At 48.8% G+C, this 16,309-nt stretch overlaps 1 protein-coding gene across 1 annotated transcript in view; it reads right to left on the reverse strand.

Moving 5' to 3' along the window:
• Positions 1-1,719: 1,719 nt before the first annotated feature.
• The window catches only part of col4a5 (collagen, type IV, alpha 5 (Alport syndrome)), a 314,324-nt gene continuing 299,734 nt past the window's right edge, over positions 1,720-16,309 (reverse strand). The window contains exons 51-52 of the mRNA XM_072505790.1: positions 6,464-6,636; positions 1,720-3,069 (exon numbers count right to left, since the gene is read on the reverse strand). Of these exons, the coding sequence (XP_072361891.1) occupies positions 2,988-3,069; positions 6,464-6,636 (255 nt within the window). The 3' untranslated portion in view covers positions 1,720-2,987. The remainder of the gene's footprint in view (positions 3,070-6,463; positions 6,637-16,309) is intronic.

Raw genomic sequence — 16,309 nt, forward strand, 5'->3', positions numbered from 1 at the left:
TTGTTCCTTTTCGCAATCTTCCATAAATCCACACAGTTAGCTTGAATAACTAACTACATTACGGGTGGCACAGTGGTTAGCACAAGTTCAATTCTGAACTCGGATGACTGTCTGTGTGAATTTGCAATTTCTCCCCTTGTCTGCGTGGGTTTCCTCCGGATGCTTCCCAGTCCAAGGATGTGCAGGTTAGGTGGATTGGCTGTGCTAAATTGTCCTAGTGTCCAACAGTTAGGTGTGGTTACGGGGATTGGGCCTAGGTAGGGTCCTCTTCCAGAGGGTCGGTGCAGACTCGATGGGCTGAATAGCCTCCTCTTGCACTAAAGGCATTCTTTGATTCTTCTATGATTACCCTCTTTACCTCACAATTTTGCTGATGTATTATGGAGTGAAGCATGTATGGATTCATATAGCATGTCAAAAAATACAGCAATATCACCATAATCCAAAAAGCAGATGACTGATACCAATGCTTGTCTGGAATCTCCCATAGTCAATCCCTTAGTTTCTCCCTATAAAGCTGCCCAACTGGTCCTGAAATACAGTCAGTTCCGTTCTGTGGAATTTTCTCTGCTGGGATCCGGATTAAAACAGTTGAAAACATTACCATACCAAGGGGGGTAGGAGGATATAACTGGAAATGTAAAGATCCAAGCAAGAAGAGGTCTCCATGCAGAAAAAAACTCTGATGAGGAGAATTGCCCGATGTTTCGTTTCAATTGCTTTTTATTATCTTGTTTTTTTAAGAGAAAGTAGGCAGTACTGGAGGAAATCAGCCCACAATAGTGGTCGGTAAATTTCCTTTTAGTGATGACAAATGCAACCAGCCCAGTTATTTGATCTGCTTGATGCTTCTGCAACACTAAAAGTATCATCACAATGATTAGATGTGAAGTTATTTACACCATTTTTCAAGAGCCTTTTAAAACTAGAGGGGAAAAGTTATGGCTTTTCTGTGACTGTGAATTAGGCACGAGTCAGGTCATCTTTCAGGCATCCCCTTTGGCTGCTGAAAGCAGGTCCCTACGCAGGTCAAATGGGAACTTAATGCCTGTTTTAAGATGCCTGTGATAAATTGGATAGCGCAGTGTGGAGCACAAGCTGTTGTCCTGGAGACAGGAGTGCTTCCACTGATTCCAAGGTACTCACAATCAACACATCCCATTGCTGCTGCAGCTCCACCACACCACGGGATTAAACCTTCGGGCTGGTGGTAGCAGCTCAGCCTGCAACAATGTAAAATGGGTGGACATGCCGGAGAGGGATGAACAGTGCCAGCAGCAATGCAAATAATGTAAAATTAGACCCAATTTCAGACGATAGCCATCAACACACCGCCACTGGCTAGGTGCATGAAAATGGACCACAATTGACTTTTGGATCATGTCGTCACAGCCAGCTGACTAAAGAGCCGCAAAGGCTCTTCAACAGGCTGTGGATTTGTAAACAGTGGTGTTGTTGGGTAAGCACACCATGAGACTGGCAAACCACGTCTAAAGGAAGTGAGACTTTGGATTGCTCCAGTCATTCATCAGCGGCCTGCAATCAAGATCTGCCAGGCCATGGGAAAGGGGGCGCATTAAGATGGGAGTCATCTGGGGGAGGGAGGGGGTGTGATGGGGAAAGGAAAACTACCTAATAACAGCTAAATCCGGTGAATAAAATACTTTAAAAAAAGTTTTTTTTCTAAGTTAATCAAAAGAACACTTAAAAGACAAGTACTTTTAAGTCAATGTTTCCTTTATTTCAGATTTTTTTTTTTGTTTTATAAAGTCGTTTGGAACTGTTCTGGATAATATACAAGGAAGAACACTTTTGGAGAGAGACACATCTTTGCTGAAGTAAAATAAATGAACCTTTGGTAAGCTTTTTGTGTGTGTTGCTCTATGGTAACGATGGTGGGAAAAAGACAGAAAACTAGGACCAAGTGGGATCTGATTTGATTGCAAATGGTTTATAAACACAGTTCAGTCTCTCTTCACAGGCACTTCTTATGGCTAATCATTTTACATAATTTCAGACAATACAAAAAAGTATATTTAACATTTAAAGGCCTCTTAGGAAAGCTGTAATTATGTAGCACAGTGTATTTTTTTGCATATTAAAACCCCCTGATCATAACTACAAATACAACTTTTTTTTACAATTTCCAAAAAAAACCTTTTAATAATTGAAAACTGCAGCTTATGTTTTAAAGGGTTGATGATGAGTTGGGAGAAGGGAATATTTCAAATTGCCTGCCATAAGCCAAAAAAAAAAAAAATCAGTAGTTCGATAGTAAAGTGGGGAATCCTGTAAAGTGAATCCAATAGTATAAAATACTGCAATTTCTTTTCCACAATTCTGCTGCTTTTAACAAAAATAGGTAAAAATGCTAATTTAGCCATTAATATGTGAAGCACAAATTGATGTTATTGGTGATAATTGTGACGCTGAGATGCTTCAAGTGATAAAAGCCTGGATACATCATATACACATTTTTCAGTACTTACAAAAAAAAACCGAGGAAGTAACAGGTTGGTTATTAATTATTAATATTTAAGAACCTGGATGCAGTAGTTGGTTAGTAGCACCATGAGAAAAAATTGCTTTCAAAAACAAACAAAAATAAAATTAAGATGTAAGCAGTCTTGTTGTTGTAATGTTTTCAGTGCATTGCTCTTAAATTGACAGAAAGTGACATTTCGGGGTCACCTCTTCTCACTAATGAAACAGAAGAACAAGGAGGCACCACTGTTACTTGTCCCACAACGCTGCCGTTTCTTGCTTGTTACTTTCCAAAATGCACTGATTACTCTTTACATGAGGTACGTACAAACGGATATTATGTATGAACAGTTTTTTTTTGTTTTTCTGTTTGTTTTTGCTTCGCACAGTAGCACCATTGTAAATGGAAGACAGAGCGCCCTACAGTTTTTTTTTATTTATTGAGCTGGATTTCTTCTTCTCAGCCGATTTCGGTTGTTGTCTCAATGTCGGTAGCCAATGCATTACGTCCTTTTCATACACACTTGACAGCGGCTCACCCGTGTTCGGAGTTCTCCAGCTTTCAGAGTCTCGGACTGCGGTTTACTGTTGTACAAAAGGAACAAGTGAGAAAATAAAAACCGAACTAATTTTATAACACAAGTAAAGCCACCCATTCTCTCCCCCAGCACTACCCCACCTCTCCTGAAGGTACTGGCATACATTGGAAGACAGTAGAGCCAGATCGGATCATCACGTGATATCCATGCATGCATTTCCAGCAGGGCATGTAAGATAATGGTCTGAATTGAGGAATTTACCTTGATTTCCTCCCCCCAGTTCAGAAATACACAAGACCAGCTGTAGCGATTATTGTTAATTCATTACAGGTCTAGATCTTTATTTTTCAATACCACATCACACAGTACACTAATTATTATTCCAAATTTCTGGCAGTCACCCTCACCAGATGGGATTCTCTGCCCCTCTGCCCCCCCCCCCCCACACCAGGGGCAGAATTCTCCGACCCGCGTGGCGCAAATCGCCCCACGCCGGGTCACAATTCTCCGCAATGCGGAGAATCGGCACCAGCGTGGTCGGCGTGGCGCCGGACGGGGTATGCGCCCACTCTCCGGGCTGGCATGGCCGGCGCGCCGATTCTCTCGGCTGGATGGCCGAGCGGCCGTCAACAAAAAGCCGATCCCGCCGGCGCCGTTCTAACCTGCTGTGGGCCGGCGGGACCTCGGCGTTGAAGGGTCCAGGTGCGGCCTGTGGTGGTAGTGGGGGGGTGGGGACCCTGACCCCGGGGGGGGGTGGCCTCCGTAGTGGCCTGGCCCACGATCCGGACCCACCAATCGGTGGGCCAGCCTCTCTGCCCCCCGGCCTCCTTTCCTCCGCGCTGGCTCCTGTAGGCCTGCGCCATTTGGCGTCGGGGCCGCTGCGGGGAAGAAGGCCACTGCGCATGCCCCGCGGCGCCGGGTTCAGGCCGGGATCGGCAGCCGGGGCAGCGGAGGCCGCTCCAGCGCCGTCCTAGTCCCCTGTGGGCCGCAGAATGGGGTCCCGGAACAGGTGCCGTCGCTGGAGGAAAACGCTCCCGTTTTTACTCCGGCGCCGGCACTTAGCCGCCCGTTGGGAGAATGCCGCCCCATTTTTCTGGTGCGGCGCGCGCCCCTGCCGGCAGCGGTATTCTCGGTCCTGCCAGCCGACCAATGGGATTTCCCATTGTGGACAGCCCCACGCCGTTGGGAAATCCCCGGGCGTGGTGCGTTGCCGGCGCAACGGAGAATCCCGCCAGCGGAGAATCCAGAGCATCTTTTTAAAAATGACTGAATCACTTTCTACCCATCAGAGCTTGGGGAAGAGACATCTGGATATTTTGGCGTAAATAATAATTGAGCCAGGGCAGATCCAGTGGTTCCATCCTACATTGCTCTAGATCCCGTTACAACCTTGCTTCAAACATGGACAAAATAACTAAATTGAAGAGATGAGGTGACAGTAACTGCCCCTGACATCAAGGCAGCATGTGGCATCGGGCCCTAGCAAAATTGAAGTCAATGGGAACTGGGGAAAACTCTCCACTGGTTGGAGTCATATCTACCCACAAAGGAAGATGGTTGTGGTTTTTGGAGGGCAATCATTTCAGTTCCAGGGCATTGCAGGAGTTCCTCAGGATAGTGTTCTCGGCCCAACCGTCTCCAGCTGCTCCATGAATGACCACCGCTCCATCATAAGGTCAGAAGTGAGGATGTTTGCTGATGATCGCACAACGTTCAGTACCGTTTACACCTTCTCAGATACTGAAGCAGTCCGGGTCCACATGCAGCAAGACCTGGACATCATTTAAGCTTGGGCTGACAAGCAGCAAGTAAACATTTGTGTCACACAAATGCCAGGCAATGACCATTTCCAATTCAGCAACAGCTGATGGAGATCCCTTCTCCTCCAAGTTTGAAAATCTCTGCTGAGAACCCATCCATTCCTGCAGCCTGCCCATTCTTCCTGTGTTTAACAGCAACTTTGACTTCATCCACGCTTGGTTGGAGTTTAAAATCATCTCTGATTGGGAGTTGGGGGATTTCCTCAAACACATCCTCATCTATGGTTTCATCATGGTTTAGGAGTTCTTTTGTTGAGGTGTCCTCCATCAAAAGCTGATGCTTTCCCTGTCTCTCAAGAAGGTTCCATCCTTACCCTTGACTGGATTGAGGCCGAGGGTATTGGGTCCATATGTTGTCTTGGTGGCATTGACAAAGCCCCGGATGTCATGCCTGTCAGTGAGGATTTGCAGCTCCTCAGCTTTCTCAGTTCACCATTGGTCTTTGATTTCCTCAGTTCTTCTTTGTACCTCTGCCTTGGCTAATTGATTAGCTCTCATCTTTGCCTGGCTGGTCATCTAATTTAGCCAGGTGCGGAGAGTGGCACGGTAGCACAGTGGTTAGCACTGTTGCTTCACAGCTCCAGGGTCCCAGGTTCGATTCCCGGCTTGGGTCACTGTCTGTGTGCAGTCTGCACGTTGTCCCCGTGTCTGCGTGGGTTTCCTCCGGGTGCTCCGGTTTCCTCCCACAGTCCAAAGATGTGCAGGTTAGGTGGATTGGCCATACTAAATTACCCTTAGTGTCCAAAAAGGTTAGGTGGGGTTACATGGATTAAGGGGATAGGGTAGAGGTGTGAGCTCTTTCCAAGGATCAGTGCAGACTCGATGGGCCGAATGGCTTCCTTCTGCACTGTAAATTTGATGATTCTCTTCTTGTCGATGAGGTCTTGGATTGTTTGAGCATTCTTCTCGAACCAGTCTCAGTGTTTCTTGGGTCTTGTAGCCGATGGATCCTTCACAGCTTGAGATGATGGCTGTCTTCAGCAATGGACACTTTTGAGGTTTGAAGAAGATATTGTTGGAGGTTCACTAGCATGCTTGGCTCTTGAAGCCGTTCAATGTTGATCATTTTTCTGAGTGGTTTCTTCATCTTCTGGTGGAGTTGGATGGACAGAGGAGTGGGTGAATCAGTGGCCTGTCCAGCCGTGACCTGCACTGGTCGTCACTCTGGTGAGGGCATCTTTTTGGTCGCGGGATCGGATGATGACAAAGTCGATCATGTGCCAGTGCTTTGACTGTGGAAGCCATTTTAATATTTGCATCTGCCTGATTGAACGAGTAGTGTCCTCGCAGCGATGTCCAGGGTCAGTTTAATTTTATTGATGCCAGTGAGATTTTAGTATCAAGATTACTTGTGATGGAAATTTGGTGGGAAATCTAATACAGCTTCACATTTGCTGTTGAGATTTATAAAGAAAGAATGATCACTTGGGTGAGTACCAGAGGATTCCTGGTGATGGAGCAACATGACTCAACAAAGGGTTTAGCTTTGTTTATGAAAACTTAACATAAGCAGGAGCAGCCATTTGTTTAACGGTTGTACCATTAGCTGAAACCAAATAAGAGGGCATTTGCACTCAAAGATGCACGCACTTGTTTGCTACAATTTTGGCTTTTTCTTACCTGAACATCTCCGCTACCTCAACTGTGGCTAGCCAGAAGCTATATGAGTTGGCATAATAGTTGCAAGTGCCCCGGCCATGGCATTCGATGAATGGTGCAGATCGGAACTCTTCCAGACAGGAGCCAGGGGAAGCTAAAGCTTGGCCAGATCCTTCAGCACCAGCACTGGTGTGCTGCGAAAAGCAACAAAACCAAACAGAAAAATACTTTTGACATTTTGACCCATTTAGTGTTTCATTCTTAATATTGCTGATCTTTCAATGATACTTCAGGTGTACGTTATTAAGCCTACCTCTCAGGCAGCAGCACCATCATAGGAACTGTACCTATGAAATCCCATTGGATTTCGGCGGCAGCGGTGCGCAGGGGCCTTCTTGGAGGTGAGTAGTGAGTTTAAAAGCACTTACCTTTACAGGAGCAGCCCTTTGGATTTCGGCGGCAGCGGTGCGCAGGGGCCTTCTGGGAGGTGAGTAGTTAGTTTAAAAGCTCTTACCTTTACAGGAGCAGCCCATTGGATTTCGGCGGCAGCGGTGCGCAGGGGCCTTCTTGGAGGTGAGTAGTGAGTTTAAAAGCACTTACCTTTACAGGAGCAGCCCTTTGGATTTCGGCGGCAGCGGTGCGCAGGGGCCTTCTGGGAGGTGAGTAGTTAGTTTAAAAGCTCTTACCTTTACAGGAGCAGCCCATTGGATTTCGGCGGCAGCGGTGCGCAGGGGCCTTCTTGGAGGTGAGTAGTGAGTTTAAAAGCACTTACCTTTACAGGAGCAGCCCTTTGGATTTCGGCGGCAGCGGTGCGCAGGGGCCTTCTGGGAGGTGAGTAGTTAGTTTAAAAGCTCTTACCTTTACAGGAGCAGCCCATTGGATTTCGGCGGCAGCGGTGCGCAGGGGCCTTCTTGGAGGTGAGTAGTGAGTTTAAAAGCACTTACCTTTACAGGAGCAGCCCTTTGGATTTCGGCGGCAGCGGTGCGCAGGGGCCTTCTGGGAGGTGAGTAGTTAGTTTAAAAGCTCTTACCTTTACAGGAGCAGCCCATTGGATTTCGGCGGCAGCGGTGCGCAGGGGCCTTCTTGGAGGTGAGTAGTGAGTTTAAAAGCACTTACCTTTACAGGAGCAGCCCTTTGGATTTCGGCGGCAGCGGTGCGCAGGGGCCTTCTGGGAGGTGAGTAGTTAGTTTAAAAGCTCTTACCTTTACAGGAGCAGCCCATTGGATTTCGGCGGCAGCGGTGCGCAGGGGCCTTCTTGGAGGTGAGTAGTGAGTTTAAAAGCACTTACCTTTACAGGAGCAGCCCTTTGGATTTCGGCGGCAGCGGTGCGCAGGGGCCTTCTGGGAGGTGAGTAGTTAGTTTAAAAGCTCTTACCTTTACAGGAGCAGCCCATTGGATTTCGGCGGCAGCGGTGCGCAGGGGCCTTCTTGGAGGTGAGTAGTGAGTTTAAAAGCACTTACCTTTACAGGAGCAGCCCTTTGGATTTCGGCGGCAGCGGTGCGCAGGGGCCTTCTGGGAGGTGAGTAGTTAGTTTAAAAGCTCTTACCTTTACAGGAGCAGCCCATTGGATTTCGGCGGCAGCGGTGCGCAGGGGCCTTCTTGAAGGTGAGTAGTGAGTTTAAAAGCACTTACCTTTACAGGAGCAGCCCTTTGGATTTCGGCGGCAGCGGTGCGCAGGGGCCTTCTGGGAGGTGAGTAGTTAGTTTAAAAGCTCTTACCTTTACAGGAGCAGCCCATTAGATTTCGGCGGCAGCGGTGCGCAGGGGCCTTCTTGGAGGTGAGTAGTGAGTTTAAAAGCACTTACCTTTACAGGAGCAGCCCTTTGGATTTCGGCGGCAGCGGTGCGCAGGGGCCTTCTGGGAGGTGAGTAGTTAGTTTAAAAGCTCTTACCTTTACAGGAGCAGCCCATTGGATTTCGGCGGCAGCGGTGCGCAGGGGCCTTCTTGGAGGTGAGTAGTGAGTTTAAAAGCACTTACCTTTACAGGAGCAGCCCTTTGGATTTCGGCGGCAGCGGTGCGCAGGGGCCTTCTGGGAGGTGAGTAGTTAGTTTAAAAGCTCTTACCTTTACAGGAGCAGCCCATTGGATTTCGGCGGCAGCGGTGCGCAGGGGCCTTCTTGGAGGTGAGTAGTGAGTTTAAAAGCACTTACCTTTACAGGAGCAGCCCTTTGGATTTCGGCGGCAGCGGTGCGCAGGGGCCTTCTGGGAGGTGAGTAGTTAGTTTAAAAGCTCTTACCTTTACAGGAGCAGCCCATTGGATTTCGGCGGCAGCGGTGCGCAGGGGCCTTCTTGGAGGTGAGTAGTGAGTTTAAAAGCACTTACCTTTACAGGAGCAGCCCTTTGGATTTCGGCGGCAGCGGTGCGCAGGGGCCTTCTGGGAGGTGAGTAGTTAGTTTAAAAGCTCTTACCTTTACAGGAGCAGCCCATTGGATTTCGGCGGCAGCGGTGCGCAGGGGCCTTCTTGGAGGTGAGTAGTGAGTTTAAAAGCACTTACCTTTACAGGAGCAGCCCTTTGGATTTCGGCGGCAGCGGTGCGCAGGGGCCTTCTGGGAGGTGAGTAGTTAGTTTAAAAGCTCTTACCTTTACAGGAGCAGCCCATTGGATTTCGGCGGCAGCGGTGCGCAGGGGCCTTCTTGGAGGTGAGTAGTGAGTTTAAAAGCACTTACCTTTACAGGAGCAGCCCTTTGGATTTCGGCGGCAGCGGTGCGCAGGGGCCTTCTGGGAGGTGAGTAGTTAGTTTAAAAGCTCTTACCTTTACAGGAGCAGCCCATTGGATTTCGGCGGCAGCGGTGCGCAGGGGCCTTCTTGGAGGTGAGTAGTGAGTTTAAAAGCACTTACCTTTACAGGAGCAGCCCTTTGGATTTCGGCGGCAGCGGTGCGCAGGGGCCTTCTGGGAGGTGAGTAGTTAGTTTAAAAGCTCTTACCTTTACAGGAGCAGCCCATTGGATTTCGGCGGCAGCGGTGCGCAGGGGCCTTCTTGGAGGTGAGTAGTGAGTTTAAAAGCACTTACCTTTACAGGAGCAGCCCTTTGGATTTCGGCGGCAGCGGTGCGCAGGGGCCTTCTGGGAGGTGAGTAGTTAGTTTAAAAGCTCTTACCTTTACAGGAGCAGCCCATTGGATTTCGGCGGCAGCGGTGCGCAGGGGCCTTCTTGGAGGTGAGTAGTGAGTTTAAAAGCACTTACCTTTACAGGAGCAGCCCTTTGGATTTCGGCGGCAGCGGTGCGCAGGGGCCTTCTGGGAGGTGAGTAGTTAGTTTAAAAGCTCTTACCTTTACAGGAGCAGCCCATTGGATTTCGGCGGCAGCGGTGCGCAGGGGCCTTCTTGGAGGTGAGTAGTGAGTTTAAAAGCACTTACCTTTACAGGAGCAGCCCTTTGGATTTCGGCGGCAGCGGTGCGCAGGGGCCTTCTGGGAGGTGAGTAGTTAGTTTAAAAGCTCTTACCTTTACAGGAGCAGCCCATTGGATTTCGGCGGCAGCGGTGCGCAGGGGCCTTCTTGGAGGTGAGTAGTGAGTTTAAAAGCACTTACCTTTACAGGAGCAGCCCTTTGGATTTCGGCGGCAGCGGTGCGCAGGGGCCTTCTGGGAGGTGAGTAGTTAGTTTAAAAGCTCTTACCTTTACAGGAGCAGCCCATTGGATTTCGGCGGCAGCGGTGCGCAGGGGCCTTCTTGGAGGTGAGTAGTGAGTTTAAAAGCACTTACCTTTACAGGAGCAGCCCTTTGGATTTCGGCGGCAGCGGTGCGCAGGGGCCTTCTGGGAGGTGAGTAGTTAGTTTAAAAGCTCTTACCTTTACAGGAGCAGCCCATTGGATTTCGGCGGCAGCGGTGCGCAGGGGCCTTCTTGGAGGTGAGTAGTGAGTTTAAAAGCACTTACCTTTACAGGAGCAGCCCTTTGGATTTCGGCGGCAGCGGTGCGCAGGGGCCTTCTGGGAGGTGAGTAGTTAGTTTAAAAGCTCTTACCTTTACAGGAGCAGCCCATTGGATTTCGGCGGCAGCGGTGCGCAGGGGCCTTCTTGGAGGTGAGTAGTGAGTTTAAAAGCACTTACCTTTACAGGAGCAGCCCTTTGGATTTCGGCGGCAGCGGTGCGCAGGGGCCTTCTGGGAGGTGAGTAGTTAGTTTAAAAGCTCTTACCTTTACAGGAGCAGCCCATTGGATTTCGGCGGCAGCGGTGCGCAGGGGCCTTCTTGGAGGTGAGTAGTGAGTTTAAAAGCACTTACCTTTACAGGAGCAGCCCTTTGGATTTCGGCGGCAGCGGTGCGCAGGGGCCTTCTGGGAGGTGAGTAGTTAGTTTAAAAGCTCTTACCTTTACAGGAGCAGCCCATTGGATTTCGGCGGCAGCGGTGCGCAGGGGCCTTCTTGGAGGTGAGTAGTGAGTTTAAAAGCACTTACCTTTACAGGAGCAGCCCTTTGGATTTCGGCGGCAGCGGTGCGCAGGGGCCTTCTGGGAGGTGAGTAGTTAGTTTAAAAGCTCTTACCTTTACAGGAGCAGCCCATTGGATTTCGGCGGCAGCGGTGCGCAGGGGCCTTCTTGGAGGTGAGTAGTGAGTTTAAAAGCACTTACCTTTACAGGAGCAGCCCTTTGGATTTCGGCGGGAACCGGAAGTTCGACCTCTGGCAAGTCCCCCCCCCCCCCCCCCCCCCAATAAATTCTGGTGGAGAGGAAACCCGAGACACTACACGTGTAGTGTCTCCCACCCACCCTCCTCCTCTAACCTAATAATAAGACCCATTGGTGTAAGGTAAGTGCCATATTATATTATATATTATTAGCATTGTGCAGGCCAAGGATTGGAGGTGGAGGAGCAGTCTCTGTCAGCGAGAGAACCTGAGAACATCTCAGAAGGTAAGCAAGTGATTTTTACTTTTATACCTTTTTTCAAATTGTGTGTGTCGGGGGGGACAGAAAAGCTGTGACCTGAGTGGCTGGTTGGGATTCTAACCTAAATTTTTTTGACTATTTGGGAACTAATTAAACATAATAACTTAATTATAATTTAGAGGATATCTAAGCCAGAGATCGGAGGATATTATAGTTAGCTATCGCATTTCTATTAGAAATCTAGTGCTAGGAAACAGATAGTTGACAGTAACTTTGTAATTTAAAAAAAAAAAAAAGTATTTATAAAAAAAAAAAGAAAAGACAAATTTTGATTTTAATTAATTGACGCAATGTCAGTTAGAGGGGTGCTGTGCTCTGACTGTGAGATGTGGCAGGTCCGGGAGGCTTCCAGCGTCCTGGATGGCTTCATCTGCAGAAAGTGCACCCAACTGCAGCTCCTCACAGACCGCATGGTTCGGTTGGAGCAGCAATTGGATGCACTTAGGAGCATGCAGGTGGCGGAAAGCGTCATAGATCGCAGTTATGTAAGTGTGGTCACACCCAAGGTGCAGGCAGAGAAATGGGTGACCACCAGAAAGGGCAGGCAGTCAGTGCAGGAATCCCCTGTGGTTGTCCCCCTCTCGAACAGGTATACCCCTTTGGATACTGTCGGGGGGGATAGCCTATCAGGGGAAAACAGCAGCAGCCAGAGCAGTGGCACCACGGCTGGCTCTGATGTTCAGAAGGGAGGGTCAAAGCGCAGAAGAGTAATAGTTATAGGGGACTCTATAGTCAGGGGAACAGATAGGCGCTTCTGTGGACGTGAAAGAGACTCCAGGATGGTATGTTGCCTCCCTGGTGCCAGGGTCCAGGATGTCTCCGAACGGGTAGAGGGAATCCTGAAGGGGGAGGGCAAACAGGTAGAGGTCGTTGTACATATTGGTACTAACGACATAGGCAGGAAGAGGCATGAGGTCCTGCAGCAGGAGTTCAGGGAGCTAGGCAGAAAGTTAAAAGACAGGACCTCGAGGGTTGTAATCTCGGGATTACTCCCTGTGCCACGTGCCAGTGAGGCTAGAAATAGGAAGATAGAGCAGACAAACACGTGGCTAAACAGCTGGTGTAGGAGGGAGGGTTTCGGTTATCTGGACCACTGGGAGCTCTTCCGGGGCAGGTGTGACCTGTATAAGATGGACGGGTTGCATCTAAACCGGAGAGGCATAAATATCCTGGCCGCGAGATTTGCTAGTGTCACACGGGAGGGTTTAAACTAGTATGGCAGGGGGGTGGGCACGGGAGCAATAGGTCAGAAGGTGAGAGCGTTGAGGGAGAACTAGGGAATATGGACAGTGTGGCTCTGAGGCAGAGCAGACGGGGAGAAGTTGCTGAACACAGCGGGTCTGGTGGCCTGAAGTGCATATGTTTTAATGCAAGGAGCATTACGGGTAAGGCAGATGAACTTAGAGCTTGGATTAGTACTTGGAACTATGATGTTGTTGCCATTACAGAGACCTGGTTGAGGGAAGGGCAGGATTGGCAGCTAAACGTTCCAGGATTTAGATGTTTCAGGCGGGATAGAGGGGGATGTAAAAGGGGAGGCGGAGTTGCGCTACTTGTTCAGGAGAGTATCACAGCTATACAGCGAGAGGACACCTCAGAGGGCAGTGAGGCTATATGGGTAGAGATCAGGAATAAGAAGGGTGCAGTCACAATGTTGGGGGTATACTACAGGCCTCCCAACAGCCAGCGGGAGATAGAGGAGCAGATAGGTAGACAGATTTTGGAAAAGAGTAAAAACAACAGGGTTGTGGTGATGGGAGACTTCAACTTCCCCAATATTGACTGGGACTCACTTAGTGCCAGGGGCTTAGACGGGGCAGAGTTTGTAAGGAGCATCCAGGAGGGCTTCTTAAAACAATATGTAAACAGTCCAACTAGGGAAGAGGCGGTACTGGACCTGGTATTGGGGAATGAGCCCGGCCAGGTGGTAGATGTTTCGGTAGGGGAGCATTTCGGTAACAGTGACCACAATTCAGTAAGTTTTAAAGTACTGGTGGACAAGGATAAGAGTGGTCCGAGGATGAATGTGCTAAATTGGGGGAAGGCTAATTATAACAATATTAGGCGGGAACTGAAGAGCATAGATTGGGGGCGGATGTTTGAGGGCAAATCAACATCTGACATGTGGGAGGCTTTCAAGTGTCAGTTGATAGGAATACAGGACAGGCATGTTCCTGTGAGGAAGAAAGACAAATACGGCAATTTTCGGGAACCTTGGATGACGAATGATATTGTAGGCCTCGTCAAAAAGAAAAAGGAGGCATTTGTCAGGGCTAAAAGGCTGGGAACAGACGAAGCCTGTGTGGCATATAAGGAAAGTAGGAAGGAACTTAAGCAGGGAGTCAGGAGGGCTAGAAGGGGTCATGAAAAGTCATTGGCAAATAGGGTTAAGGAAAATCCCAAGGCTTTTTACACTTACATAAAAAGCAAGAGGGTAGCCAGGGAAAGGGTTGGCCCACTGAAGGATAGGCAAGGGAATCTATGTGTGGAGCCAGAGGAAATGGGCGAGGTACTAAATGAATACTTTGCATCAGTATTCACCAAAGAGAAGGAATTGGTAGATGTTGAGTCTGGAGAAGGGGGTGTAGATAGCCTGGGTCACATTGTGATCCAAAAAGACGAGGTGTTGGGTGTCTTAAAAAATATTAAGGTAGATAAGTCCCCAGGGCCGGATGGGATCTACCCCAGAATACTGAAGGAGGCTGGAGAGGAAATTGCTGAGGCCTTGACAGAAATCTTTGGATCCTCGCTGTCTTCAGGGGATGTCCCGGAGGACTGGAGAATAGCCAATGTTGTTCCTCTGTTTAAGAAGGGTGGCAGGGATAATCCCGGGAACTACAGGCCGGTGAGCCTTACTTCAGTGGTAGGGAAATTACTGGAGAGAATTCTTCGAGACAGGATCTACTCCCATTTGGAAGCAAATGGACGTATTAGTGAGAGGCAGCACGGTTTTGTGAAGGGGAGGTCATGTCTCACTAACTTGATAGAGTTTTTCGAGGAGGTCACTAAGATGATTGATGCAGGTAGGGCAGTAGATGTTGTCTATATGGACTTCAGTAAGGCCTTTGACAAGGTCCCTCATGGTAGACTAGTACAAAAGGTGAAGTCACACGGGATCAGGGGTGAACTGGCAAGGTGGATACAGAACTGGCTAGGCCATAGAAGGCAGAGGGTAGCAATGGAGGGATGCTTTTCTAATTGGAGGGCTGTGACCAGTGGTGTTCCACAGGGATCAGTGCTGGGACCTTTGCTCTTTGTAGTATATATAAATGATTTGGAGGAAAATGTAACTGGTCTGATTAGTAAGTTTGCAGACGACACAAAGGTTGGTGGAATTGCGGATAGCGATGAGGACTGTCTGAGGATACAGCAGGATTTAGATTGTCTGGAGACTTGGGCGGAGAGATGGCAGATGGAGTTTAACCTGGACAAATGTGAGGTAATGCATTTTGGAAGGGCTAATGCAGGTAGGGAATATACAGTGAATGGTAGAACCCTCAAGAGTATTGAAAGTCAAAGAGATCTAGGAGTACAGGTCCACAGATCACTGAAAGGGGCTACACAGGTGGAGAAGGTAGTCAAGAAGGCATACGGCATGCTTGCCTTCATTGGCCGGGGCATTGAGTATAAGAATTGGCAAGTCATGTTGCAGCTGTATAGAACCTTAGTTAGGCCACACTTGGAGTATAGTGTTCAATTCTGGTCGCCACACTACCAGAAGGATGTGGAGGCTTTAGAGAGGGTGCAGAAGAGATTTACCAGAATGTTGCCTGGTATGGAGGGCATAAGCTATGAGGAGCGATTGAATAAACTCGGTTTGTTCTCACTGGAACGAAGGAGGTTGAGGGGCGACCTGATAGAGGTATACAAAATTATGAGGGGCATAGACAGAGTGGATAGTCAGAGGCTTTTCCCCAGGGTAGAGGGGTCAATTACTAGGGGGCATAGGTTTAAGGTGAGAGGGGCAAAGTTTAGAGTAGATGTACGAGGCAAGTTTTTTACGCAGAGGGTAGTGGGTGCCTGGAACTCACTACCGGAGGAGGTAGTGGAGGCAGGGACGATAGGGACATTTAAGGGGCATCTTGACAAATATATGAATAGGATGGGAATAGAAGGATACGGACCCAGGAAGTGTAGAAGATTGTAGTTTAGTCGGGCAGTATGGTCGGCACGGGCTTGGAGGGCCGAAGGGCCTGTTCCTGTGCTGTACATTTCTTTGTTCTTTGTTCTTTGTTATTCAAATTAAGCATCGTATCATCAGTACAGACGCCTACACAATTACCATTACATAGGTAGTATGTCCCATAGATATTTGGAGATGTTTGGGAGGAGGTTGCCATCCCAATGCAATTACGACAACATATAAAGCAGGACCGGACTACAGTAGAGAAAAAAAATTCAGCCTCCTCACGAGGTGTGCTGAGATAGAGAACCCCTGCTCACATCTGCCGTTGTTGAATGTTTTTCACAAACTGAACCTTAGGCCCGGTTTTTCACTATCTGCGGGGGGGGGGATATCCCGAGTTGAGAAATTTCCCTGTTTGCCGCACCGGTCTGTGGTCAGATCCATCATCCTTGCAAGCAGATCAGAGGTGGCCATAGGGGCAGTCCAGTCCCAAGATGTGCGAGTTAAAAGGCCTGCCTCAGTTCTCTGCGACGTTATTCCAGATGTTTGGTTACATGTTAGGCTCTCTAGCCCTCACACCTCATCATCCCCCTCATCTACTTCCCATGCCAACTCAATGTAATTCCGGCCCCTCACTTACCCATCCCAATGGCCCCTCATGCCCACCATGCCAACTCATGGCCCTTCAATTCCCAGTCACCCAGTTGGCATTGAGTTGGTATGGGGGCTATAAATGGCCTCATGGATTGGTGGGAAGTCATGAGTTGACATTGAGTTGGAATAGAAAGGCCTTTTAAATTTACCTTTTGTTACAGAGTGTCATTTTGAGTACAGAGTGTTATTAGAAGACTTTCTCCTATGTAATTG

This window comes from Scyliorhinus torazame, chromosome 5, assembly GCF_047496885.1.
Source record: "Scyliorhinus torazame isolate Kashiwa2021f chromosome 5, sScyTor2.1, whole genome shotgun sequence".
Taxonomy (NCBI): Eukaryota; Metazoa; Chordata; class Chondrichthyes; order Carcharhiniformes; family Scyliorhinidae; genus Scyliorhinus; species Scyliorhinus torazame.